Source organism: Dasypus novemcinctus, chromosome 19 (assembly GCF_030445035.2).
Source record: "Dasypus novemcinctus isolate mDasNov1 chromosome 19, mDasNov1.1.hap2, whole genome shotgun sequence".
NCBI classification, from domain to species: domain Eukaryota; kingdom Metazoa; phylum Chordata; class Mammalia; order Cingulata; family Dasypodidae; genus Dasypus; species Dasypus novemcinctus.
The window spans coordinates 51,965,415-51,991,098 of NC_080691.1; the positions used below are offsets into that span (position 1 = coordinate 51,965,415).

At 45.7% G+C, this 25,684-nt stretch overlaps 1 protein-coding gene across 3 annotated transcripts in view; it reads right to left on the reverse strand.

The window, feature by feature from the left end:
* HIRA (histone cell cycle regulator) overlaps positions 1–25,684 on the reverse strand; it is a 121,316-nt gene that overhangs the window by 84,054 nt on the left and 11,578 nt on the right. For 2 of the 3 annotated variants that reach the window (XR_011646541.1, XM_058281812.2), the window contains exons 2-7: positions 15,475–15,537; positions 13,629–13,739; positions 12,314–12,404; positions 10,932–11,026; positions 3,611–3,706; positions 1,742–1,902 (exon numbers count right to left, since the gene is read on the reverse strand). Coding sequence is in view for 2 of the 3 variants with exons in the window: in XM_058281812.2 (XP_058137795.1) it covers positions 1,742–1,902; positions 3,611–3,706; positions 10,932–11,026; positions 12,314–12,404; positions 13,629–13,739; positions 15,475–15,537 (617 nt within the window). In the remaining variant the exon portion in view is untranslated. Of the gene's footprint in view, positions 1–1,741; positions 1,903–3,610; positions 3,707–10,931; positions 11,027–12,313; positions 12,405–13,419; positions 13,740–15,474; positions 15,538–25,684 lie in introns of those variants that run through there. The other variant, XM_058281814.2, reaches the window with a different exon arrangement.

Consider the following 25,684-nt stretch of genomic DNA (forward strand, 5'->3'; position numbering starts at 1 on the left):
TCTTAATTGTTAACTCTGAGACTCCAAGTCCATCTGGCCACTGATGCCCCTATTTTCTATGCAGCACCTTCTAACCACCCCCTGCCCCACCATAAATCTACAAATCCTTCCTCACAAAACAATGCAGCACAGCAAGAGCCCCAACTGCACTCAGGGGCCTAGGTCAGGCCCATCCCTGCAATGGCTGGCAACGGTGAGGACAGAACCTACTCTCAAGCTGTGCCCTTGCCTACAGAGTGTGACGACCCCAGGAAAAGAAGAGAGGTTTACTAAGTCCTTGTAAACAGTAAACACACAGAGGTAAGCCCCTGTGAGCTGCAGTTGGGCTGAGGACTGAGGCAGTGTCCCTTCCCCTTCATGTTATTCTTCCTGCAAAGAGAAATGATGGGCAAAATGCCGGAAGCTCAACCTCTGCCTAGAGCGTTCTATAGACTTAGGGATTCAGACTCTGAGTCCACAGCCCAGAGCAGGGCAGGATAAGGTGGGCCAGAGAAGTGATACTTCCTGCCTCAATATCCAGCTTGGGCCACAGACCCCCAAGGGCCAAGAGAGGCCCAACCCAGAGGAGGCTGAGAAGTGCTGCCAGACTCCATTGGTGCTCAAAACATGCCTAGCCCTGGTTCGGCATGCTACCAGATGCTACCAGAAGCCTAGCTCCTGGCAGCTAAAGTTCTGAGGACCTCCAGAAGGCCTGAGGGCTCAAGTTACCTGTCCCAGGCAGCTGCAGCCCAGGTAAGGTCAATACCAATGTTGATATGCCTAGTCTAGAGCTGAAGCTGGTTTGGGGACAACTGAATGCATAACTTTCACTTTCCCTCTGTAGCCAGCTCAGTTCATCTCACAAAGCTTTGCTCATGTGTCTCTCCCTCGAAGAGGTCTCCCTGACACCATTCCCCTTCCCATCCCTCCACAAACACTCTGGATGCACCCCTGCCACCAACCCCCCCCCCCACTCTAGACAGTGCCTTCACCCCCTCCTTGTACACTCTGGATGTTCCCCACTGTACTTAACTGACTGGAATGTCTGCCCTCTCACTGGGTTAAGTGTCTAGGGGACAGACTCCATTTAAATCCACTTTTATTCCCTATACCCAGAACTGTCCTGCATATAGGAGACACTTAATAAATGTTTAATGCATAATGGTGATCTTGAGCTCTGATTATTTATGATATCAGAACTAAAATAAGGAAGATACAGTAAAATACTACAGAAGCCACAACAGTCCCATTTCAAAACAATCTGCACACCATATGTTAACTCCACCCAGGAAAGATGTCAGCTAGCTTGAAGAGCTGAAGTCAGCCCCAAGCATGGTCAGGAGAAATAGGAGAGAGGGTGGCCTCCATCTCCCTCACATACACCAGCTAACCTGGAGGGCAGCACAGTGTAAAACCCCTATAAGAACAGTTTCACCCATGCCTGTGTGGCAAACTGAGTAACAGATGTTATAGGGGCACCTCTAAGGTTCTCTGCAGCTTTAAGTCCTACCAATCTTTTCCATTTCAAAGTTGGAGCTTTAACAGCTACTCAGAAATGAAAGACTCGTCACCTGATTTCTAGGGACAGAGTGCCCACTTCAGAGAGCTCTTAATCACCCCTCAGGTCCTGTATTCTGTGGGGTTACAGTCTTTGGGGATCTGTACATGCACCCATGTGGCACAGACTCATGCAGGGAGGTCAGGATGGGGCAGGACCCTGGTCAGGCTGCTGGGTCCAGCTCTCAGGGCTGTCTCCAGATACCTCATCAAAAGGTTTGGTGATGCTGGTCTCTAGCTGCCAGTCCAGTGTCCTCCACACCTTCAGGCTGCGGTCGTCAGCTTGAGAGGCTATGTATTTACCAACAGGGTCCCAAGTCAACCCTTTTACCAAGCCAGAATGACCTCTCAGAGTAGCTAGAATTTCTGTGAAGAAAAGGAAAAAGAAATTTGGAAAGGCGTTGACTTGGGGAAAACATTGACTCTATAGAAAAAACGAGAGGCAATCTATGGCCTATGTAATAAACACGTGAGAAGGACAGGACTTCAGGACTCTGTGATGGCCAACCCCACACCAAGACACAAGCAGAAGATCTTCCTAATTTGATCTAACAAGGCAAAAGCAGCCTGAAGAACACCTGCCTCAAGGAGGTGGACATAGCAGGCTTCCTTCTGGCTACAGCACATGCCAGTGGGTGGAGGCTGCATGTGGCCCCAAGGGGTAGGCAGCAAGGGCCCAGACATGTGTCACAGACACCAATTCTGCCCCAGGTGTGTGGTTGGTGGCCTTGCCCATGGTTCCCTCTCCTAGATGGAAGCCATGCCCACTTGGGCTGTGAACTTCCCGGCAGCCCTGACAGGAGCAGGCCCAACAGTTCAGGGCCACTCATGGTGCTTGATGAGCCCTGTGGTAAGTCACCACAAAGCACAGATAGGCAAGAAAGCACCTCTTACAGCTATGTAACCCAAAGGCTCCAAAGACATTTCCTTCACATCTTTCTCTAAAACTACACCTCTTCCACAGTCAGTGTCCCACACATGCTGACTCCAAAAAGGTGGGAAAATGAGTTGGGATCCAAGTCCACGGAAGTCCATGTTTTTTTCCTTAGTCAACAAAGAAAACAGATTTCAGATCCTGAGTGGGAATATGAGAAGCATTTCACTAGTTTTTTTTTTTTTTTAAGATTTATTTTCCCTCCTTCCTCTCTCCCTTCCCCCGCCCTGCTGTTTTTGCCGTCTGTGTCCATTCGCTGTGTGATTTTCTATATCTATTTCTTTTTGTCTTCTCTTTTTCTCATCTAGAATTCACTGGGATTTGATCCTGGGGACCTCAATGTGGAGAGAGATTCCCTGTCAGCTGCACCACCTCAGTTCCTGGTTTTTCCTGTTCTTCATCTTGACTTTCCCCTTCATCTCTCTTTTGTTGCATCATCAGCTTGCTGCATGACTCACTTGTGCAGGCACTGGCTCACTGTGCAGGCACTTGGCTCGCCACATAGGCACTGGCTTGTCACGCATTCTTTTCATCTTTTTCACGAGGAGGCCCCAGGGATCAAACCTGGGTCCTCCCATATGGTAGGTGGAAGCCCTATCACTTGAGTCACATATGCTTCCCCATTTCACTTGCTTTTAAATGGCAGTGTTACACCATAATATGCCATTTGCTGCAACTTCAAACACAATGAACAAGAAAAATCAAACTTGTGCAAAATTGGACTTGTGTTAGCCCACACCTGCTCAAGGGTTTCACATGGCGGATGACAACTGAGCTAAGGCCATAGGCCAGAGGCCAGGGATGGGGAGGGACCCTAGAGGATAGGGAACATGTGAGGGCGATGGGGTAAACCAAACATAGGCCAACCAGGGTTCCCACATGCCAGTTATCCATGTACCATCAGCATGGTCTCTGATCTGTCCCTACTAGCATTTAGTCAATATTTTCTCTCAAAGTAAATCTCTTTTTAAACCTTAAATGTAATTGATAAAGAAAGAAGGAGCTGGGTTACTTATGAGACACACCAACCCCACACTCCTGTGATGCTCCTGTTGCGACCAGGACTAATCAGAGAAGGCCAGCACTCCTCCCAGACCCTGCCAAGTAGCAGGGCTGGAGAGCCAGGGAAAAACCTCATACCTGGGAACTTCACAGCATTCCAGATGACAACTGTGTTGTCCACGCTGCACGAGGCCAGCCAGGCATCGTGGGGAGACCATGCCACATCCATCACATCTGGAAAGAAGATGGGGTTCATGGTCAGATCCCTTACTCAGCAGTTCAGAAGTGGTTGAAGGTTGTCAGCACCACCTCTGGCTGCTGGGCAGGCCAGCAGTTCTCGGAGTTCTCATGCCTCAGGATACTTCGACTGGGAACTTCCTAACTGAAGGGTTTTGTTGTTTTTAACCACTAAAAAAAATGCCCCACTGAATTTTTTCAATTGGTCACAAAATTTAAAGCCTCAAATCAAACCTTACTCTAAACTCCTTTTACAAATGAAGCAGTTGAGGACATGAGCTGAGGGTTTGTGCCATGGAGCATCACACAGAGTGTAAGGGTCTGTGGCCTTGGGCATGTTTCTCAGTCCTGCTAAGCTTGCTTCTCCAGTCACAACTGGGCCTTTCTCAGAAAGACTTCTGAGCATTAAATGAGACACTAAAGGTGAAGCACTTAGCAGAATGCCTGCATTCAGTAAGGGCTCAATGAAGAGTTGCCGGATAAATGAGTGAGGGAAATCCTTTGGGCCCCCTCCTCATGAGCTGGGTCTCATTTCTCAGACATCTCTAGGAACACCTGCTCCCTATGAAGCCCCCAGACAATCAATCATGCTCTTTTCTTTGTGACCCCATTTTCTCTTTTGCAAAAAAAAAAAAAAAAAAAAAAATCCCTGTGGGGTTATTGTGAGGATAACATGAGAAGTTGCTATAGTGCAGCGCCAGGCATCAGCAAGGAGCTGGCGAGGTCAACCGTGATGACGGTGAGCAGGATGAGCTGCCGCTGGACTAAGCATGTTTATCTCCCTAACCTCAGTGCCTGATACAGTGCCAGGTGTACAGTGGTTGTGAGGTGAAGAAACAGAAAGTAAGGAGCAAGTTAAAAGCAATCTAGCACTTCTCTAGTAGACTTCTAAAAGAGGTATAAGCAAAATACTCAAAATCCTGATCACACATTTTTCTAAGTTTTGTGCCTCACCCCCACCCCTGCCAGTCCCCAGTCTTTACTGCCAGCTCCCACTCTGGTCTTCCTGGCATCTGTTTCTGGACTACATTCTGTTCTAGCAGGAGCACTCAATGCCATAAACACACCTCCCTGATCACTGAGTATCAAGAGGCTCTATTTTTCACACTAATGAACATGTCTATAGGTTATCTCCCCTCCCCATTTTGGATTATTTCTTTGGGACTGATATCTCAAAGTGGGAGTCTTGGGTGGAAGATGTGACTATTTCAAAGGCCTGGATTGCCCTAACACTGTAGACTGCTTTTCAAAGAACTCTATGACTGCAGTTCTATAAGCAAAATGTCTGTTTCAAAACTCCTTTATTAACAATCGATTATGATGTTTTTCTTTCTAACAAGTACATTTTTGTATTTAATTTGAACTTGATACTAGTGAAAAGTGAAAAATTTTCATATCCATCTATTTTCTAAATAATTTGACATTTTGGAGTATTCTGGTTCTATGTCATGACTAAATACTGGGAGGTCTTTTGTGCAGTGAGTCTAAACAAAGTGAATGTCTTGCCCATAAAAATGAAGAAAGCGAGAACTTCCTCTAGGAGCTTAGAGTCTGAGAGAAGAGACATGTAAATATCAGAATTTTATGTAGGACCTATGTACTAGAACAGAGAAGCAGTCTCCAGAAAGGAAATGTGATGTTCTAAGCAAATTCCATGGACTATTATATAATATAGACAATAGTTGCAGACCTTATCAGTTTACCTTTGTAATGCAGGAGTTTTATGCACTGAAGTCTGTTTCTACTCTGTGATTTCTTTTATTGTCTCTGGTAACCTTGAAAAATATTTCCTCTGCTAGAGGTTAGATAAAATATTCACTTCTGTTTTCTCTTGGTTTAATTATTTAGAAGTTCTGTCTCCTAAATACCTGGGATTATTTTGATGTATGCTGCATTTAGTGAGGATATAAATTAATTTCTTCTCACTCACAAATGGCTTAATGGTTACTATACCACACATGGGGAAAAATTCCTTACTTTTATTGGTAAGCTGTACCTCCTTCACAATACCCTGAGTTCACAGGTACATTGTAACCTAGTGTGTTAGTTTTGCCCCGGAAACCATAGCATTCACATGACTGCAGCTCTGAATGTTTTGATAAGGAATCTTATTTGTCCTTCCAGATGGCCTTTAGAAGCACTGGCAAGTTCTGCTGTGACTCTGTATATTCCTGTAAGTTTCTCCTTAAACACTGGCTTTGAAACTTCTGTCCTTAGGCTCTACTGACTGACTGCCTCCTCCTTGCTGCAGTCACCAAAACACGCGAGGCCCCCCTTATTCCAAGCTTGGAGCTTCTGGTCACTGTCACTTTCGGCAACCTGTCATCCCCCTGGTGACATCAACATGGTGATTCTGCTAACATCCAGGTCACCTCGTTCCAGAGATTCCTTCCTCTCCTCCAAGGACTTCACCACCCAAGCCCATGGTCATGTCCAGAGACCTATAATCTCTCACTGGTCTAATTTCAACTGCACTCTCCAACCATCCACACTGCACCTCCAGCTCACTCAGTCACAAGAGTTCTTGTACTGCAATACACTGATCCTGCAATCCCTCCACGGTATACCCAAATCCTCAACACCCTCTATGCAGCTGGTACCTCGATGCTCTTTTCTTGTGCCTTCCTATATGTCTGACAAAACCCCAGCCCAGTCCAGTTCAACTCCATCCTTGCTCTTCTCCATCTTGTCTTTTCTAGGCACCCTCCAATTAGGCTTTGATCCCAATGACAACATGAATGACACTGTTAGGGCCACTAGTGGCCTCTATGCTGTCAAGCCACATGGTCAACCCTCAGTCCTCTATTTACCTTGTGGCAACATGCAACATGCTGTACTACCCCCTTCTTCAAACGCTTTCTTCACCACCTTACCTGGCCTTTCCTTCTCAGCCTCTTTTGCTGGTTCCTCACCCTCAAAACCCTAGGCTCCATCCTTGGTCTCTGCTCCCACCCAGACGTCTGCCCTGAAATCCAGACTCACATATCCAACTGTCCATATAGTCTGTCCACTGACATTTCCAATAGGTACTGCAAGCTTCCCTGGTCCAAACTCAACTAAAACTTTCTCCCAAACTCACCCCCCACAAAGCCTTCCCTATCTTAGGTGCTGGCAACAGCACCTTTCCCACGTTGAGCCATACCCTCGAGGCTGTTCGTGATTCTTATGCTTAGCTCACATGCCACATCCAATCCATCAGGAAATCCTATTTGCTTTAGGATATATCTGCATTTGACTACTTACTGCCACACAGTTATGACCTGGGTCCCAGCCACCGTGGTCTCTCACCTCCTCACTGGGTATCCTGATGCTGCCCTAATCCCCCTGCAACACAGTCTCTACACACCCGTCAGAAGTCTCTTCACTCTTCCACTCAGACCCTGCTGAGCTTCCACACCCCCTCTGCCTGAATGCCTCACTCCCCTTGTGGCTCCCAAATATGCAGAACCTAGAAGGCTCTCCAAGAGGTCCACATGTTCAGCCCCTCTCACCAACTTAGACTTCCATGGCACCTTCTCTGAAACGTTCCCCAAGTACCCTGGCTAAAATGCCACCCCCGCCCAGATTTTGCTCCGTAGCTCTTATCTTCTAGTTTGTCATGAGAAGTTAGTTTATTGTCTGTCTCCTTCTACAAGAGTGTAAACTCTTTGAGAGTACAACAGTGCCTGGCACATATCATTTGCTCAATAAAAATTTGTTAACCCAATGAGTAAATATTAATTTGGAAAAAAAATAATGTCCTTATTTTATTTAGTCTTTCCATTTATGGAGGGCAGTCATTTTCTCTCTCAAAAAATGGTTTGTGAGATCTCACACATTTCTTAAGATAGAACTGGGTATCAACAATTTTTGGTCCCATGTGTGTGAGAGTTACAATTAGATATTCCAATTGGCTATTACTAGTAAAAACTAAGTAACTAAAATTTTTCTCCAATGAGGTCAATTTAGTGACTCATTTTATTCATTCTAAGTGCTTTATTCCTCTGGGTTTTCTTTTTTTTTTTAAAGATTTATTTTTATTTATTTAATTCCCCTCCCCTCCCCCGGTTGTCTGTTTTCTGTGTCTTTTTGCTGCGTCTTGTTTCTTTGTCCGCTTCTGTTGTCGTCAGCGGCACGGGAAGTGCGGGCGGCGCCATTCCTGGGCAGGCTGCACTTTCTTTCACGCTGGGCGGCTCTCCTTACGGGGCGCACTCCTTGCGCATGGGGCTCCCCTACGCGGGGGACACCCCTGCCGTGGCGCAGCACTCCTTGCTCGCATCAGCACTGAGCATGGGCCAGCTCCACACGGGTCAAGGAGGCCCGAGGTTTGAACCGCGGACCTCCCATGTGGTAGATGGATGCCCTATCCACTGGGCCAAAGTCCGTTTCCCCCTCTGGGTTTTCTTAAGATGCAATAATGGCACTCTCATAGCACGGCATTTTTGTTTTTTCTTTTCTAACATGCATACTTTCTAATTTCTGTTCAATTGTATTGCAGGAATTCCAAGGCAACAAATTAGTAGTGAGAGCATCAGTCTTTTGTCTCTTCTTGATCTAAGTGCGAATAAGGATTAACTTTCAACTGCAATATTTGCCATCAGTTTGAAAAAGGCACAGGACTCTCTTATGTTAAAGAAATATCTCTTGCCATTTTTAAGTATTTCTATTAGGAACTGATGCTGAATAATATAATATTCCTTTCAGAATATTATATTTCAGAGCATCTCCTAAGATGATTCTTTAATTTTTAACCTCCTATGTTGAATTTTACTAATAGACTCAATTACATTACACAATTCTTCCATTGTGATTTAAATCATATTTAGTTATAAAGAAGTGCTGTTTTCAAATACTGTTAAATTCAGTAGCATTTTGTTTCTGAATTTTCTAAATTTATTCATATTAGATTATACTTTTGTTTCACTGTATTTTTATTAGGCTTTGGAAATTCAGGGTTATATCTTCCTTGGAGGAAGAAACATTTCTATGTTCTGGAATAATGTTTTTCTTAAAAGCTTGAAAGAATGGGGAGTGGATTTAGCTCAGTGATTGAACACCTGCTTCCTATGTATGAGGTCCCAGGTTCAATCCCCAGTAACTCCTAAAAAAAAAAAGCTTTAAAGACATCAATAAACAATTCAGGATCAGGAACCATTTCTGAAGGTAGCTTTCCATTTCTTACCAGTTTTTACTCTGTTCAGATTGTCTTAACCCTATGGTATCAATTTTGAAAACTTATATTTTCTAGAAAACTGTTGATCTCTTTGTAGTACTTTGTTTTGTTTTTTTCAATTTAATAGTATAAATATGACATTACACTCTTTGATGATTTTTTCTCTGTGCTAAATGTGTTTTTTCTTTTAGCTCTTTTCTTATTTTTAACTTTTTCCTATCCTGCCAATGGATGAAATAGGCATTTATATTTTGCTTTAAAAAGACCCAGTAATTTCTTATTTATTTCTGCCTTTTCTCTGATTTTTCTTCTTGAAATGTTCCACCCCCACCTGCTACCGGGAACAGGGCATAGCGAGTAGCAGGTACTCCGGCTGAAGGGGGCCAACCCTACTGCCTGGTAAGGAGGCCTTTGGGGTGTGGTAGGAGAGAGGTCAAGGTGATGGTTCAGCCCAAGTCTCAGGTAAGGAACCTCTGTACAAGTCCCCATTGAGACCCCATCCCACACTTGAACACCTTCAAAGATATGTGCTATACCAAGCTTCAGAGAAACCCAACGAGATTCCATTGATAGAAGCTGTGGCATAAGGAAGGCTCAATCACACGTTTTTAGTGTTATCACAATAACAGAAAGGTACGGTTTCAGTTTTCATAAATATGGGCACCATCTCTGTTCACCAAGAGATGAATTTGTTTAGATTTAGATTCTCTACATAGTATTTGCTGAGCATATACTACCAAGCAGTTATAGCCAATTCCTCTCAAAGTATTCCATCCTACCCTGCCTTCCCCTAGAGCTCCAGGCTCAGCAATGACGACTTCCCACCCCACCCACTCGGCACATCCTGAATTGGTACCCATCCCTGCAGGCTGTGGTTCTCCATTGCCTTCTGACTTCATTCAGTAGAGGACACCTCCATTATCCAGGTGCCCAGCTAGAAATCTCCATGTCATCATTTCTTCCTTGCCCTGTCCTCAGTATTTCCCAAATCAGTCCCCTCCTCTCTCTCTCTATCCCAAGTATCAAAGATGAAGTGTGGGCCCTTATAACTTTCATCTGAACCACTGACACCTAGCTGTCATAATGAGTTCCTTCTTGGGCTTCAAAACTTTTAATGGTTTCCTGTGTTTTCCATGATGAAGGACACGATCATCAACAGGGAACTTCCATGACTTGGCCTCAGTGCACCTTGCCAGCCTCACCTTGAGCTGCTCTCTGCTTTTTATGTAACTATCCAACAAAGTTTAAATATTTCAATTCACCATTTATACTAAATTTCTTCTAGCTTTTGAGTCTTTGCTCACACTGTCTGCCCTGTCTGGAAAACCCTGCAATCAATGCTTAAGGTGAGCTCAGCTTAGATGCTTGTTGCCAGCAAGCAACTTTCCTTGGCCTCTTTCCTCAGTATGCTCCCCAAACCCTACACTTAATCTCCCTGCTTTAATACTCACCTTATGAGCATTCCTGGGCTAGCCCACAGGCTTTCTGAGGTAAGTATGAATTATATTCGCCCTGGTGTCCTTGGCATCTAACACAGCTCATACAGCACATGGCTTTAGATTGCTGAAGACCAACCTTCCTCCTCTACAGTCCAAATGTGTAAAAGGTGGCTCTTTCCAAACCAAGTCTGATTAAAACACTTTACAAACATACCCAAGTTCAAGTGAAAAGCTTTTTCATTGGGCACTTGTATGCTGGTTTCTGTGGAATAAATAAAGTGTGCTTACGGACTTAGTGATCCACTGATGAAGGTACTGATTCAGTTCACCAGGATAAACAGCACAACGTGGGAAGTTCTACATTAAAGATATAAACACACACCCCATGAGGGTAGGAGTGGGGGCACTGAGCGCAGCTGGAAGCAGGCAGTAGAGATGGTGACTGCTCAGACATAGAGGGATGGGTAGGGCGTGATTGATTTTGGAGGTGGTGGTTGGGGATGGGGGTGGGATAGCCCAGATACAGGGCTGATTGGAGGACAAAGTAGCTCCATGGGGGACATGGAAGTGCTTCTGCTGATCTGAGACAGCTGCTGGGGACCTGCCCAGCCCCACAGGCAGCCCCACTCACCGCCTGAGTGACTGCGGAGGATGGAGACACATCGCCACTGTTCCACATTTGCAAGCTTACCAGTGGAGCCAAACACGGTGCTGGGGCCGATGTACCTGTGTGAAAGAGGAGTTAGAAAGGCACTCAGGGATGCTCTGAGCACAGCACAGAGATGCTTACTGTGGCATAATTTACCATGGCGATAGGACAAAGCAAAAATAAGCAATGACTGGCTGGAAGTACAGATGGGCTGATTAGGTGGATCACAGTAGGTGCACTTGATGAAATACTACATAGCCATTAAAAATTCATGGTAAAAGATTATCCACTGCCTGTGAAAATGTTCACAGAGAACAATTAAGGGAAAACAGCAGGTCACAGAACATCATATACAATATGATACCATTTATGTAGAGAAAACATCCAGAAGAATGGAGGCAAAAAAATACCAAAATATTAACCGTGGCTTTTTTTAGGTGGTAGGATATTTTTTTCTTTTATATTTTTTCAGTTTACTAAGTTGTATGATAAACGTATTATTTATATTGCTTACGTAGAATAACAAAAACAAAAGTCCTTTTTGAGTCATCTGATAAACAATCAAAAGCCTCTGCCTTAAAACATAAGGCTGAGAAACTGTGGGAGTTACCAGCACATACTTCTACCACGTGAACAACCCCATGGGGCTTGTATTACAGGAAGCGCTAATGCCACCAATGCCCAGAGCCCTGTTAAAAACACACTTTGCTCTTCTTAACTCTTCACAGACCCACAGGAGGATAGCTCACAGAGGCAGTCAGTGGGGCACAGGAGATAGGGCACCTCTTTTGGAAGCCATGGCCGTAGGGCCACACTGGCTGAGCAAAGTACAGGGACTGGTCCCCAGAGTTTTCTGGGGAATATATTGTGGGCCAGCTTCCCAGGATCTATCCTGAGAGACTCTTCATCAAGGTTTAAAGAATATTTTCCAGGTGATAGTTAGCTGGTCAGCTCATTCTAGGGGCAGAGCCCGGGTTGAGGCTGACAGAGAATAAGGTGAATGGCAAAGTGGATGGGCTCTAGACGCTCTGCCCCTGATTCCATCAGAGCACCTCAACTTGGAGCCATCTGTATGTTGGGGTTCCATGGGAAATTTTATTTGAAGAACAAACCTAATAAGCTGTCAATGTTAGCACTGGTAGGGAGTGCCCTTTCATGCCAGAAAGGGCAGCAAGTAGGTTCCCAGGTAGGCTGGTGGCCTCCAGACTCCCTTGCCAGACCCCACCTGCTTTTCCCCCACATGAGGTATTTGTGCAGTCAGGGCTCTGGGGACGTCAATGCCAGGGGTGGAGAAGGTGAGTTTGATAAGGAGCAGCAAAGAAACTTCTAGAAATAAAATTTGAAGAAAGGAAAATGATGCTTACGTAGCCCGCTTCCACACCATAATCAGTCTGTCATCTCCCCCAGAAGCTAAGTACATCCCACTGTTTGACCACCGCACACAGTTCACACATGCTGGGGAGAGAACACAGGGTGGTGAGAGTCCAGCAAACATGGCCATTTCACTTCAGGCAGGGTTTGCCAAGGTATAAAGGGTCATAAAATCCAGCCTGTCTCATCTAGTCAAGGCAGCTACTGTGTGAGAGCCCCAGAAAAACAGTTCCGTTTAAGCACTCACCTCTTTGTGCTGTAAAGACCAGAACAGAGTTTAGGGGAGTTGGGGGGGGGGGGCGGTTTGTGCGCAACCTGAGAGCTGCTTGTGCTGAATGACACAGTTATGAGAAGGAGGCTTATTTCCAAGGAAACTGACAAATGATAACTAAGTCTAATTCCTTCAAAGGGCTGTCAATTGATGAGTTACATTTCTGAGGAGCAATTATGCTTTTTTTAAAAAAAGGCCAAGACACCTTTTTCAGCAGGGAGCAGCTTGGTAGAGTAAGAAATTCTGATGTCATCCCCTGTCAGAGCCAGCCCTTTCAAATTTGATCTTCCAAGCTTGCCAGCACTGCAGATGACTTTGCACTTATAAGCTATGATCAACAGATATCCCCTCCCTTCCTGAGGCCCCAGGAGTATTTCCACTCCACCCCTGGGGGACCTGAAATACAGGACACCACTGAAATTGTGGCTCACGCACAGCCTGTGAGAACTTGTGCTCCAGGACAGATGACGCTCGAAGGCATGTCAGGAGAACAAGAATACACAGAGCAAAGGGGCTGATGTCCAAAGGCCAGTAATGGTTAATGGAGCATCTCAGCAGAGGCAGCTGGATTAGAAACCAGAGCCTGGTCCAGTCACCCTGATGCTCAGGGGCTGGAAATTAAGGCGCTACAAGAGGAAAAGAAATCACAACACTACCCAAAGGCCAAAGAGTCCTGGCAGAGAACCAGGGAGACAGTCCCACTCTGAGCCATTTTGGTGAATTGTCTTACACACCCTTCCCATAACCCTACTGTTTCCAAGTTGCTGGCCCCAAAGCCCCATGGAATTAGGCAGTAACGACTCATGAGCAGGAAATCACCAGAGGTACCTGCAGACTGTCCAAAGGTGGTTCTGTGGGCGGGTCGAGTCTTCTGCCGAATAACTCACCCAGGTGTGCAGCCAACATCTGTGCCTTCAGACAGCAGGCCGAGGGGAGTTACCGCCGCACGGGGCCTTATCTTTCTAATTATAAACACACGTGCTAACCTTGGGCACTCTGCCAACACGCAAAGCCTGCAAAGGGCCACTCTGTAATACCTAAGTGATTGTCCATCTGGCAAAGCATCTTGGGAATATTTTCATCCTTCTCGTCATCCTCCTGGAGGACTGGAGACATATTCCAGATCACAACCTTCCCAGAATCCTGCCCTGGAATGAAGGAGTGAAAACAACTCAATGTGCAAGGAGTAGAAATCTGATACTGGTAAGTAATATTAATGATAAGAAGTCCTTACTGAGCTTTCAGAAAACATAATTGACAAGATCTAAAGAAGACTGACTAAACTTAATTACTAACATAAGTTACAGAAAAGATGAAGAAAAACAAGTATTCATGGGGACCACAAAGAGGCCATACTTTTTTCATGCTAGGCCAAGGCCAACCTGACTTTGTAAGCATGCTGGAGAGAAATCAGATTCAGTCTGACTCTAGTCTGGCCTCTAACATGGACCCCAGAGGGGCCCCTAGAAGGTGCTCATTCCTGCTGAAGACTCAGATTCCTCATCTGGAAAAGTCCATTTGCTAGTACTCCTCCAGGTACACAACCCCTGGGCTTGTGTACCCAAGAACTTAAGGTGAAAAGCACTGGGGTTTCCCTCCTTTCATGGAGCTGCCTGGAACCCACATCTGAAATGTGCTCTACACACAGGAAAAAGGCCTCATTACCTTCTTATCTGCCCTCTGTAGTCACCTACAGATGGGAGCTCAACCAAGAGAGGGGACTTAGGGTTTCTGTGGTCATACCCTAATATACTGTTGAGTTTAAAACATACTTACTAATGATTTCTCTTTTTATGCTTTCCATTACTGATAACTAACAAAATTCCAGCCCCTCATTTAACATTACATTATAGAGAGACAAAACCCAGTAAGTGCCAATGCACATGCCAAAACTACCATGACACATGCTTCGAAATGCCTCTTAGCCAGTATGTGAGGGTTAAAAATATTTCCTAAACATCTCTCCTGGACCTTACTAGCCAGCAACACTGTCAAGGGCCTCCTCTACGATGTTAATACATTGCACCCAGTAAGGAGAGAAAGAGGCCTCCTGTCCTGCTCCCTGCCCTTGAGGTAGCAAGGTCTGCAGTCAATCCACTCTGTAGCACCTGGCCTGAGGACCAGAACTCACAAAGGCACTCTCCTGATGCCACCCAAGGAGGCCTTGGGAGAGGGAGATCCTGCTTTGGGGTGAAGTACCCATGAGGTTGGCTCAGCCATGACTATTACGTTGTGCCATCTTGTATATATCTTGGTGTCCTGGCCTGAAAAAACAGCTTATCTTTCCAAACAGAGCTCTGTTATTATGATAATTGCAAGAGCTGCTAGATGAAGTACACAAACAACACTGTGGATCATATTTGCAAATGGTGTGGACATTTCCACTTGCCTACAGTATACTTTTTTCCAGCCCAGGTGAATGCCTTTAAGCCCAGACAAAAGGCCAAATAACTATACTGACTTAGTTGCTTAATCATTCACTCCCTTTTTGCAGAGGTGGAATACTGTGGACAGGGCCAAGATGGGGAAGCCCCTGCCTCTAAGCTGGTGCTCTACCCATGGGACCACCCTGAAATTCTCCATACTTAATAAGCTTAGACTCAGGGATACAAATTAACTTTAATATTAATCCAAGAAATATGAATCAGAAAGATAAATCTGCCACCAAAAGACACAGAGAGCCCATATCAAAGACCAAATTAAAAAAAGAGAAGATTCTGATTTAACCTGTTGGTATAACAGATTACATAATGGTCCATTTAAAACTGAGCCATGCCCTTACTGGGACGTAGCAGGACTCTATCTCCAGCTGACTAGATGACCGGTGAAGGCAGAGTGGGTGGCAGGCTGGGCTGCTTTCCCTCTACCACCCCACAGACATACCTTGTCCTCCAGTGGCAAACTTGGTCCCGTCAGGGTGAATATCAACTGAAAAAATTGGCTTGCCTGGAAACAAAGGAAAAAATATCTAAATTGGCATTTATTCACTGGAGGATAGCAACAGACTCAAAAATTTTAAAATATTAGTTATTCAGTAATATCCCTAAATCACTGCACCTACAAAAAAAAATAATGTTCTCCATATAAATTGCCAATGAGTAAGGGTGGAGTGCTCTAACAGTTTCAGTGAAAGTATAAGATGCCAAAAGGCGCACTCCAGGCAACACCCAAGGGTAGAAGAGAATGCTAATCATGACAACAACTGGGCCCACAGGATGCCAAACTCATACCAGGTCTTGCTGCTGTCTACTGGGGATGCACATTGATGAGAAAAATGCTGACAGCTATTTCATGACAAAAGCCCTGAGCCACAGGTTATTTAGTGAAACGTGCCTTCTGGACACTGGCCCTACTCCTGAACCCTTGGTTGACGACTTGGATGGAGGGGCTCCTGTCCTTTCCAATCGGCTCTCTGAAAGCTGAGTCTGAAAAGCAGCTGGCTGCAGTGGATGGAATTGTCTCCCCATTCAGGTCCCTGCTTTCAGAAAGCCCTCATGTATGTGTATGTTGCATCATAGCCCACATAGAGCCCGCCTTCCTAGCATTTTCTCCTTCACAGTATGTATCACATGTTTAGTTAGTCTCATTTTCTCTGGGGGAAGGCCTGTGGCTACCAGCTCTTGGGACAGCCACAGGGCCCAACGTGAGCCCAGGCCTACAGGAGACTCCTACAAAGCACTGCTGGATGGTTGTGGGGGTAGGCCAGACAAGCAAAAGCACTGCAGAAACTCACAACCTGGCAGACTGTGGAGGGCAAGCCTGGGGCTTTGTGCCCAGCAGGAATCTGTCCACTCCCTGCTCTGTTTCCAGGCCAAGTGTGCAAGAACTGTGGTGCATACCAACTGCTGTCAGGTTCATTACTATATCCTCGGCATCCAGCCCTATGCTGGGTGTGGCAGGCTCAGGGCTACTTGAATGACAAATAAGATGTATGACAGTCAACATTGCTGTTGCTCTGTCTCAATCACTCATGGACACTGGGATGAAGACTGCCAGCTTTAGAAGCACATCTCAAGTGTGGGTAGTGATTATCTGAGAGTGGGAAACTCCTGCCAGGGCTCCCATGCACGAGTGTAAAGGCAGCTGTGGGTCTCAAAAGGGGACGGCTCACCTCACCTTCTTCCAGAAAGCCACACTCCTACAGTCAAATTGAACATGAGCTTCCCTAAGACGAAAGAGCCAAGAGAAAATATGCTTTCCTTTTTAGTGGTCATTATGTGGAGTGGGGAAAGAGCTGCAAGGTCATTAGTGAGCAGGCATGCCAAATACAGGGCCCTCACCCTCCCGCCTACATCATCTCTAGTGCTTACTAAATTTCACACAATAGAGTGATGGCTGCCAGGCGGTCCCTGTGTTGGCAGCTTCACCTGGCCCCAGAACCCCCTCAGTCACCTCCAGGCCCATGTTCAGAGCCAGCGTACTCTGCAGACAGCCAAATGGCTCCTGGGTGCCTTCCAGGATAAATGCAGCATTTTCAAAGTTGTCCTGAACACATAGGCAACTTGGTCTTCATCTGCTGTGGGTTTTCCTTCCAAGGTTTTATAGGACCTGTACCCAGGCAGCACTGTGCCACCTTTAAGGAGCCAGCCTAATGGTTGAATCCATTCATAGAAGGGTGAGGTGAGAAAACCTGCAAGTTATTCTTGTATAGCCTGGACGTGGGGGATCCCCATTGGTCTCATCTTGGTCTTCAAGAGAAGAATCCAGAAAACGATCCACAGTGTGGCAGAAGAAGCCAGGTGTCGACAGTACTACTGAGAAGGACTGGGAGGACTCACACAGGCACTTTCTTGCCCATGTGCCCAGGGCCCCACTAGCACCCTTGCATCCTTCCTGGGCAAGGTAGCTATGTGTGGTAAGCCATAGTGTCCTACATGGGCCCAAAGACATGCCACATCTCCCCACAGGCTGAGGGGTGAGGTGGGAGGTCACACATGCACCTATACGTGCCCAAGCAGCTGTGAGAAGATGGGTTTCTTGCCCATCTGAGCTACAAGAAGTGCCTCACAGGAAACCCTCAAAAAACAAGGAAGGACTATGGGAGCTGCAGGTCTGGCTTTGAGCTGTATGAACGTGGCTGCTCTGGCTGGATATGAGGAACAGTGAGATTGCGGGCACCCAGTCCTGAAACAGAGGCTCAGGGCCCGCCCCACAGGACACAGATGAATCAGCACCACAAACCACCTTAGCCACTAAGAGCCTGTGAAATATGGAAGAGGACAATAGTGGGGAGCCGCGAACTCATCAGCACAGCCACGTCCACTACGGGCCTCCTGGGGAAGCTGCAGCTGGCCAGCAGCTCTTCCCAGTAGGGCCAGAGCTATGCCTGGACACCAAGGTGCATCCCACAGAGCATCACCCCTCCAAGGTCAGCCCCTCTCCCCAGCCTGTGACCTACTTGTGAACACCCACTTTAAACCTCAAGCTCTGCAGGTGGGAGAGTCCACAGCATTCTCATTGTACAGACGAGAGTGAAACTGAGGTGTGCAGGATGATTGTGACCCAAGGCCCACAGAGTAAGGCACCTGGCTCCAGAGCCAAAGGCTTTAAACACCATAGGGTGGAGACTGCCTAGATAAAGCTAGGAGGGGTGCCTGGAGCTGCCCTGAGGGTTGGGATGCCTGGAAGAAAGGAGGAAGCTCAAGCAAGTGTGAGTGCCACAGCAGCATGACTCAGTCCAGGCTGCAGATGCTGCTGTGCTGAGTTTCTTCTGGATGCTGTGGTCCTCTGGGCAAAGTGGTGGACCACTGTGCTGGTAAGCCCCAGTGAGGCACCCTGCCCAGGACTCAAGTCCTTGTGTACTTTCCTCCCCTAGAGAGCACTGTGATATTGGCGTTGCCACTCCCATTCTAGGCTTATACCTAAAGGAAAGAAGGGGTGCCAGGTTCAACTTTTGCCCTCTTGAGAAAGTCAACTGTCATTTAAGGGGCTCAACTACCCTGAGACCACCAGACCAAGAGGAAGCCTACACTGGCGAATGGAGAGCAGTGAAGAGCCCAGGCAAGTGAGAATCAAGGCCTTAGACCCACAAGGAGACCTTCTAGCCAGCCCCAAGTTTCTTGAGCCATGCTGAGCAGAGGAGCTGACCCTGCTGAGTCCTGCCCAAGTTGTAGAATCATGAGCACATAATAAAATGGTCTTTCTTTTAAGCCAATACATTTTGAGGTCATGTGTTATGCAACAGGAGATAACCCAAAATGCCAATTCATTCACATTTTTGTTTAAATTAGGTATTTGTCATTTTTAACCAAGAAAGTTCTCATTGACTCAGCATTGGCCTTGAACAGGCAATCCAGGAGGAGAATCTGCTTGGCCCTCTGTGTTTCAGCTTCCTTAATCTAAGCCAGGCCACCCTGACTAGCCAGCCTAGAGCACCTGCAAGTTGAGTTGGGTTGTCCCATTTCAGTCCCCATTCTTCCAACCACATCCACTTGCAGCAACAGCTGGAGGCTTTTCATTCATTTAACACTTAATGCTTGCTATGTGCCTGATATTGGGCTAAGCATTGAGAAAATAAAGATCTAGAAGCCACATCACTGCCCTCAGGAAGCACAGACTCAGAGATAAACACAGGAACCTCACTGAGAGGTCTAGCCATTGGCATCCACACAGGTAGAAAGCCACCTATCCCAGGCTAGTGACTTCCTGGAATAAAACAGCCAAATGGAGTCCCAAAGATTGAATGCTGGTGGAAAGGAATTCCAGGCAGTGGGGGACATGGAATCCAGGAAAAGCCCAAGGTGCTGCTATAGAATAGTGTGGGGAGTAGAGAGAAGCGAACCAGAACCAGATGAGTCAAGATGGGCAGGGCCTGGTAAGGCACCATGCGGAAGATGGGTTTTTGTTAAGAGTAGAAGGGAGGCAGCTGACAATGGCCTTAAGGTTGGGGGTGGGGGTGGGGGCATGGGGCAGGAATTAGGGCTGTGGCAAGCTTGGGTTTTAGCATTAAACACCCCTGGGTTGATTCTTCGGTCCTCAATTTCCTAATCTGCAAAACTGGGCAGAACCCAGTCATCCTTATAAGCACCTAGGGAGGCAGATTAAAATGTGGTGTCGTGTTGCTTCTGAGCTGCACATGTTCCACATCTGAACATTTCTGGGCTAAGGATGTCCCTTGCTTAATTGACGAGGTGTGATGGCTTAATTAACACTGCAGTTCCTGAGTGATGCACCTTAGATTAGATGAAATAGGACACAGTGGACATGCACAAAGTCCCTAGAACAGTGGTGGCCTGACAGTGAGCCTTTCTGGCAGGGAAAATGCCTGCACTGGGCTTTTGGTCAGGGGACATGGCTGCTCCACTGCATTCCATCGGCAGGAATAATGAACCTCTTTTTTCTAAAATGCTCTTTTTGGAGAGTGAGGGAAAAGGATCTCATGGCTTGGCCTCTTAGAGAACATTTCCTGATAAAGATGAGTTCCAACAATCTCCAGCTTCTGGCCTTTCCTTGTGTAGAGACAGAAGCAAAAGATAACACACACCCTCTACTCTGGAGATAGAGCAGGCAATTTTATAGTCTCTGAACAACCCCAGACAGAATGCACACCCACTGCACCTGGTTTCTCTTTGAAACCACTCCACATACCTCCTGCAACTACCTCCTCGGGCCACCCACAGCTCCCTGGAACAGCCATTAGTCTGCCCCTGTCCACGTCATGCCAGGTTCACTGAGCTGACAGCAATAGCACAATGCATTCAGGGCAGAGAATAAAGAATAAGTTACAGAAGTTGGGACTTTCACAGGGCTCAGTCTGGTAGGACTGTTTTCTCCTTTTGCATCACAGCAAAGATCTCTGGAGGAAGTCAAGACATGGGAATTTAAGCTTTGAGCAGAGAGCACTGGCTGGAGAACAACAACTGGCCTTCTCAGTGGTCACACTGGGCTCCTGTTTCTGGGCTTTTATGCTCTGATAGCTTAGTGGATAGATGTGACTGAAACATCTGTGAATAAGTCCTTCTGAAATGGAAGTTTGGAGAAGTTATGGTTGTTGCTCACTGCACCTTGCTCCTGGGAAGCAAGAGAACCTGATTTTAATAAACTCTGGTATTTTGTGTTATTTGTCAATCACCACATCAGGGAACTGAGAGTGCCTACAACTCCAGCAGGAGAATCACATCCATCAATCATGTGGGATCTAAGCCCCTCTTGATATAGAGGTGGAGTGGGATCACCAACCCAAGGTCCACAGGATGGAGGAATAAAATATGAATTAGAGTGAACTTATTGGTATTCTACTATATAACTATTTTGACTAGTAATGGAAGAAACTGTAACACTGATCTGGAGAAAGTGGACATGGTAGTTGCTTAGGGCAGGGAGAGGAAGAAGAGATGAGATGTGGAGGAATTTTCGGGATTTGGAGTTGTCCTAAATGATATTGCAGGGACAGATGCTGGACATTATATATCCTACCATAACCACTGAATGGACTGGGGGAGAGTGTAAACTATAACATAAACTATAATCCATGTGTGCAGCAGTGCTCCAAAATATATTCACTAAATGCAATGAATGTGCCACAATGATCAAACAGATTGTTGATGTGGGAAGAGTGGGGGGATGGGGTATTATATTTTTTACTGGAACATTTTTTGTGATCTATGTATCTTTAAAAAAAAAAAGGATAGAGTGGACAGAGCCATCCCAGGGTCCACAGAATGGAGGAAAGGAGTATGGATTGGAGTGGACTTGCTGATGCCCTATTCTGGAATTGTTGTGATTAGTGATAGAAGTAAATGTGGCATTGAGGTGGAGAAAGTGGCCATGATGGCTGCTAGGGGTGGGGAGTGGGAAGAAGAGATGTGATGTGGGGGCATTTTTAGGACTTGGAGTTGTCCTGAGTGGTACTGCAGGGACAGTTACTGGACATTGTGTGTCCTCCCATGGCGCACTGGGTGGACTGGGGGAGAGTATAAACTTAAATGTGAACCACTGACCATGTGGTGCAGCAGTGCTCAGAGATGTGTTCACTGAGTGCAGTGAGTGTCCCATGATGTTGGAGGAGGTTGTTGCTGTGGGAGGAGTGGGGTGAGGGGGGTGGGGGGTATATGGGGACCTCATGTTTTTTGAATGTAACATTAAAAAATAAATAAATACAGACAAAAAAAAAAAGGGGGAAAAAAAGGACAGTTTAATAAAAATTTTTAAAAAAACCTCTGGTAAATTTGTAATTTAAAATGAATAACAGAGATATGCTCAAAGCATTTATTAAGTGACAAAAGAAGTTACAAAACAGTATTAAATATAAGTTTGGTAGTGAGGGGGGGGTTGGGTTTGGTTATAAAAGATACTGGATATAGTTCAGTATCTTGACTGCAGTGGTGGAAGCATGACCCTCCCCAGGTGATAAAATTGTATAGAAATAAACATATATGCACCTACACACACAATAGGAGAAATAAAACGGGAAAGCTGAGTTAAGTTCAGTGGGTTGTATCAATGTCAATGTGATATTATACTAAAGTTTTGCAAAGTGTTATTACTGAGAGAAACTGGGCAAAGTGTACAAGGGATCCCCTGAACCACCTGCTGCTGTTATCTCTACCACTTTCAACCACAAAAGCTTCTCCCAGTTTCTTAAGTAAGTACCACCAAAGCCAGATGGCTGAGAGATTCAAAACACAGCACAGGAAGGAAGCTGTAGCAACCATGCAACCGTTTTCTGCCACCAACTACAATAGAAGAAAGTGACAGGTACATCATTTATAGATTTTAATCACTTCCCCTGCAGCATTTTGCCAACACAAAACCAAGAGAATTTTGGAAATAGTCACTGCTTCTTCGTTTACTTTCCCCCATTCCAATTTTGGGTATAGCTGGGTTTGTGGAACAGAGATATTCCATAAAAGTTAGCTACAAAGTGGATTTCTATAAATCTAAATCTCTTCCACTTATGTCCATTAGAAAATTACAGCTACCTTCCCCTGGAGGGAAAATCCATCAGCTTAACAACCACCGCAATTAAGAAAATAACAAACCTCTGAATTTTTTTTTTTTAAAGATTTATTTATTTTTTATTTAATTCTCCCTCTCCCCTGGTTGTCTGTTTTCTGTGTCTATTTGCTGTGTCTTGTTTCTTTTGTCCGCTTCTGTTGTCGTCAGCAGCACGGGAAGTGTGGGCGGCGCCATTCCTGGGCAGGCTGCAACTTTCTTTCATGCTGGGCGGCTCTCCTTACGGGGTGCACTCCTTGCGCGTGGGGCTCCCCTATGCGGGGGACACCCCTGCGTGGCAGGGCACTCCTTGCATGCATCAGCACTGCACATGGGCCAGCTCCACACGGGTCAAGGAGGCCCGGGGTTTGAACCGCGGACCTCCCATATGGTAGACGGACGCCCTAACCACTGGGCCAAGTCCGTTTCCCTAAACCTCTGAATTTTAGCTATTCCAGTTATAAGTACAATGCAAGCTCTGAATGATAGGCTACACAATTAAAAAACCCACTGGATTTGGTATGGCAATGGGAATTTGGCTAAGGTCTTAAAAAATTCAGCAACTTTTAGTATGTGGTTTGTATACTAAATAAAAAATTAATTTTTAAAGCACCCAGTTATTCTTTCCCAAATGGACTGAAAGACCATATAAAGGCTTTTTAAAAAAACAATGCCTTTTTCCTTTCTGCTTTTCTATTTTTTCCTAGACTGACTATGCATTACTTTCATAAGAAAAGTTGTTTTTAAAAAATGTTCACAAATTCAAAGCACCAAAGCATAATTTATTCAGAATACACCATAAGTAATATCCTTGTGGATATAACTACAGTATACAGCAATTTTCATTAGCCAAAAATACACAGGAAGCGGACGTGGCTCAACTGATAGAGTGGCCATCTACCATACGGAGGATCCAGGGTTAGCTCCCCAGGGCCTCCTGACCCGTGTGGTGAGCTGGCCCAAGTACAGAGCTGCTGTGTGCAAGGAGTGCCATGCCACGCAGGGGCAGCCCACATAGGGGTGCCCCACATGCAAGGAATGCGCCCCGCAAAGAGAGCCGCCCTGCGTGAAAAAAGCGCAGCCCGTCCAGGAGTGGCACCGCACATACGGAGAGTTGACGCACCAAGATGATGCAACAAAAAAGAGAGGCAGTTTCCCAGTGCCACCTGGAAATGCAAGCGGACGCAGAAGAACACACAGCAAATGGACACAGAGAGCAGACAACGGGGTGGGAGGGGAGAGAAAGAAATAAAATAAATCTTAAAAAAAAAATACAGGTGTTTTGTCCTATTTCTTAACACATCTTGAGAATGTAGCTCCAGTGTTTTCAAAAAGGAGAAGGCAAGAGAGGCCAAACTCATCCTGTGTGCTTTGTAGAAGGCCCTGGGTGTGTGGCAAGCCTCACTTGTGTGGCCCTGTAGAAAACTTGATTTCTCGATCTCTCCTCCCCAATTTGTTCCTTTCAGTCTATTGATAGCAAAGTCCTCCAGTTTTTCTTATCTCATACCCCTGCAGTTTACCCTGCTGACCCCACCTTCCCAATGTATCTTTCTGGGGAGGTACAAATTTTCATACACACACACATATAAAATACATGGAAAATTCATTTGTCAAAATTCACTGAATTGTACTGTTAAGGTCCGTGCATTTTATCATTTAAATTATACCTAAAAATAACACATGTAGCCTGGGAATTTCCTCCTGTCAGCCTTCATGTTACTCAAATGTGGCCAGTCTCGAAGCCAAACTCAGCATGTAAATGCAATGCCTTCCCCCCAGCGTGGGACATGACACCCGGGGATGAGCCTCCCTGGCAACGAGGGACCACTATCAACTACCAACTGATGATGCAACTGGAAAATGACCTTATATGGAAGGTTCAATGCGGATCAGCAGAATATCCATGTCTACATAAAATACCATGACTTTAAAATGCTGTTTGACCTAAAGTAAGGGGGAAATGGAAAGGAGAAATGAGTTTATATGGCTACGAGTTTCTAAAAAAGAGTCTGGAGGCTGGCAGAAGGATTGCCCTCATGCACAACTGAGCAGAGTCAGAGAGACAGATAAAGCAGATACAACCCCCAGATATTGGTTCCTTTGAGGGCTAAAGAGACCCATGGGAGTTATGGTCATGGCCGATGGGGTTAACTACCAGGTCAGATGGCCCCTCTTTGGAAATGGTGTTTATGTGTGATGAATCTGGACTCAAATGGGATCTCCCTTCATAAGACTTTCATGCTAATGTGCTGGAGGTGCAGTTAATGTTGGGGTTTAAGATATATTTAGGGGATTTGAATCTCTGGACTGACAATGTGATAGCCAGGTCCTGAGCCTCAACAGACTCCAGCACCTACAATCTGATCTATTGGACTTACCACACTCAGCTAAGATGGAGTTGAAGAAGGACAATCACCACACCATGGAGCCTAGAGTGATTACAACTGAAAATGGGAGGATTGCATCCAGCATCCATGTGGAATCTGAGCCTCCTCTTGACATAGAGGTGCAATGGACACAACCAATCCAATGTCCACATAGAAGAGGTGGCATTGGATTGGGAAAAGTGGACGTGGTGGACGATGGGTATGGGGAAAGGCAGGAAGAGATGAGAGGTGGAGGCGTCTTTGGGACATGGAGCTGCCTTGGATGGTGCTTCAGAGGTAATCACCGGACATTGTAAATCCTCACAGGGCCCACTGGATGGAATGGAGGAGAGTATGGGCCATGATGTGAACCATTGGCTATGAGGTGCAGAGGTGCCCAAAGATGTACTTACCAAATCCAATGGATGTGTCATGATGATGGGAACGAGTGTTGTTGGGGGGGGGAGGGGGGGTTGGGGGGGTGGGGTTGAATGGGACCTCACATATATATTTTTAATGTAATATTATTACAAAGTCAATTAAAAAATAATAAAATAAAAAATAAAAAAAATAAAAAATAAAAATAACACATGTATGCATGTATACGCATGTGCATGTATCTATGCTATACATATATTTATTTATTTATACATATTCAGAACTTGACCATTTCTCACTGTATTAGTCAGCCAAAGGGGTGCTGATGCAAAATACTAGAAATTGGTTGGTTTTTATAAAGGGTATTTATTTGGGGTAGGAGCTTACAGGTACCAGGCCATAAAGCATAAGTTACT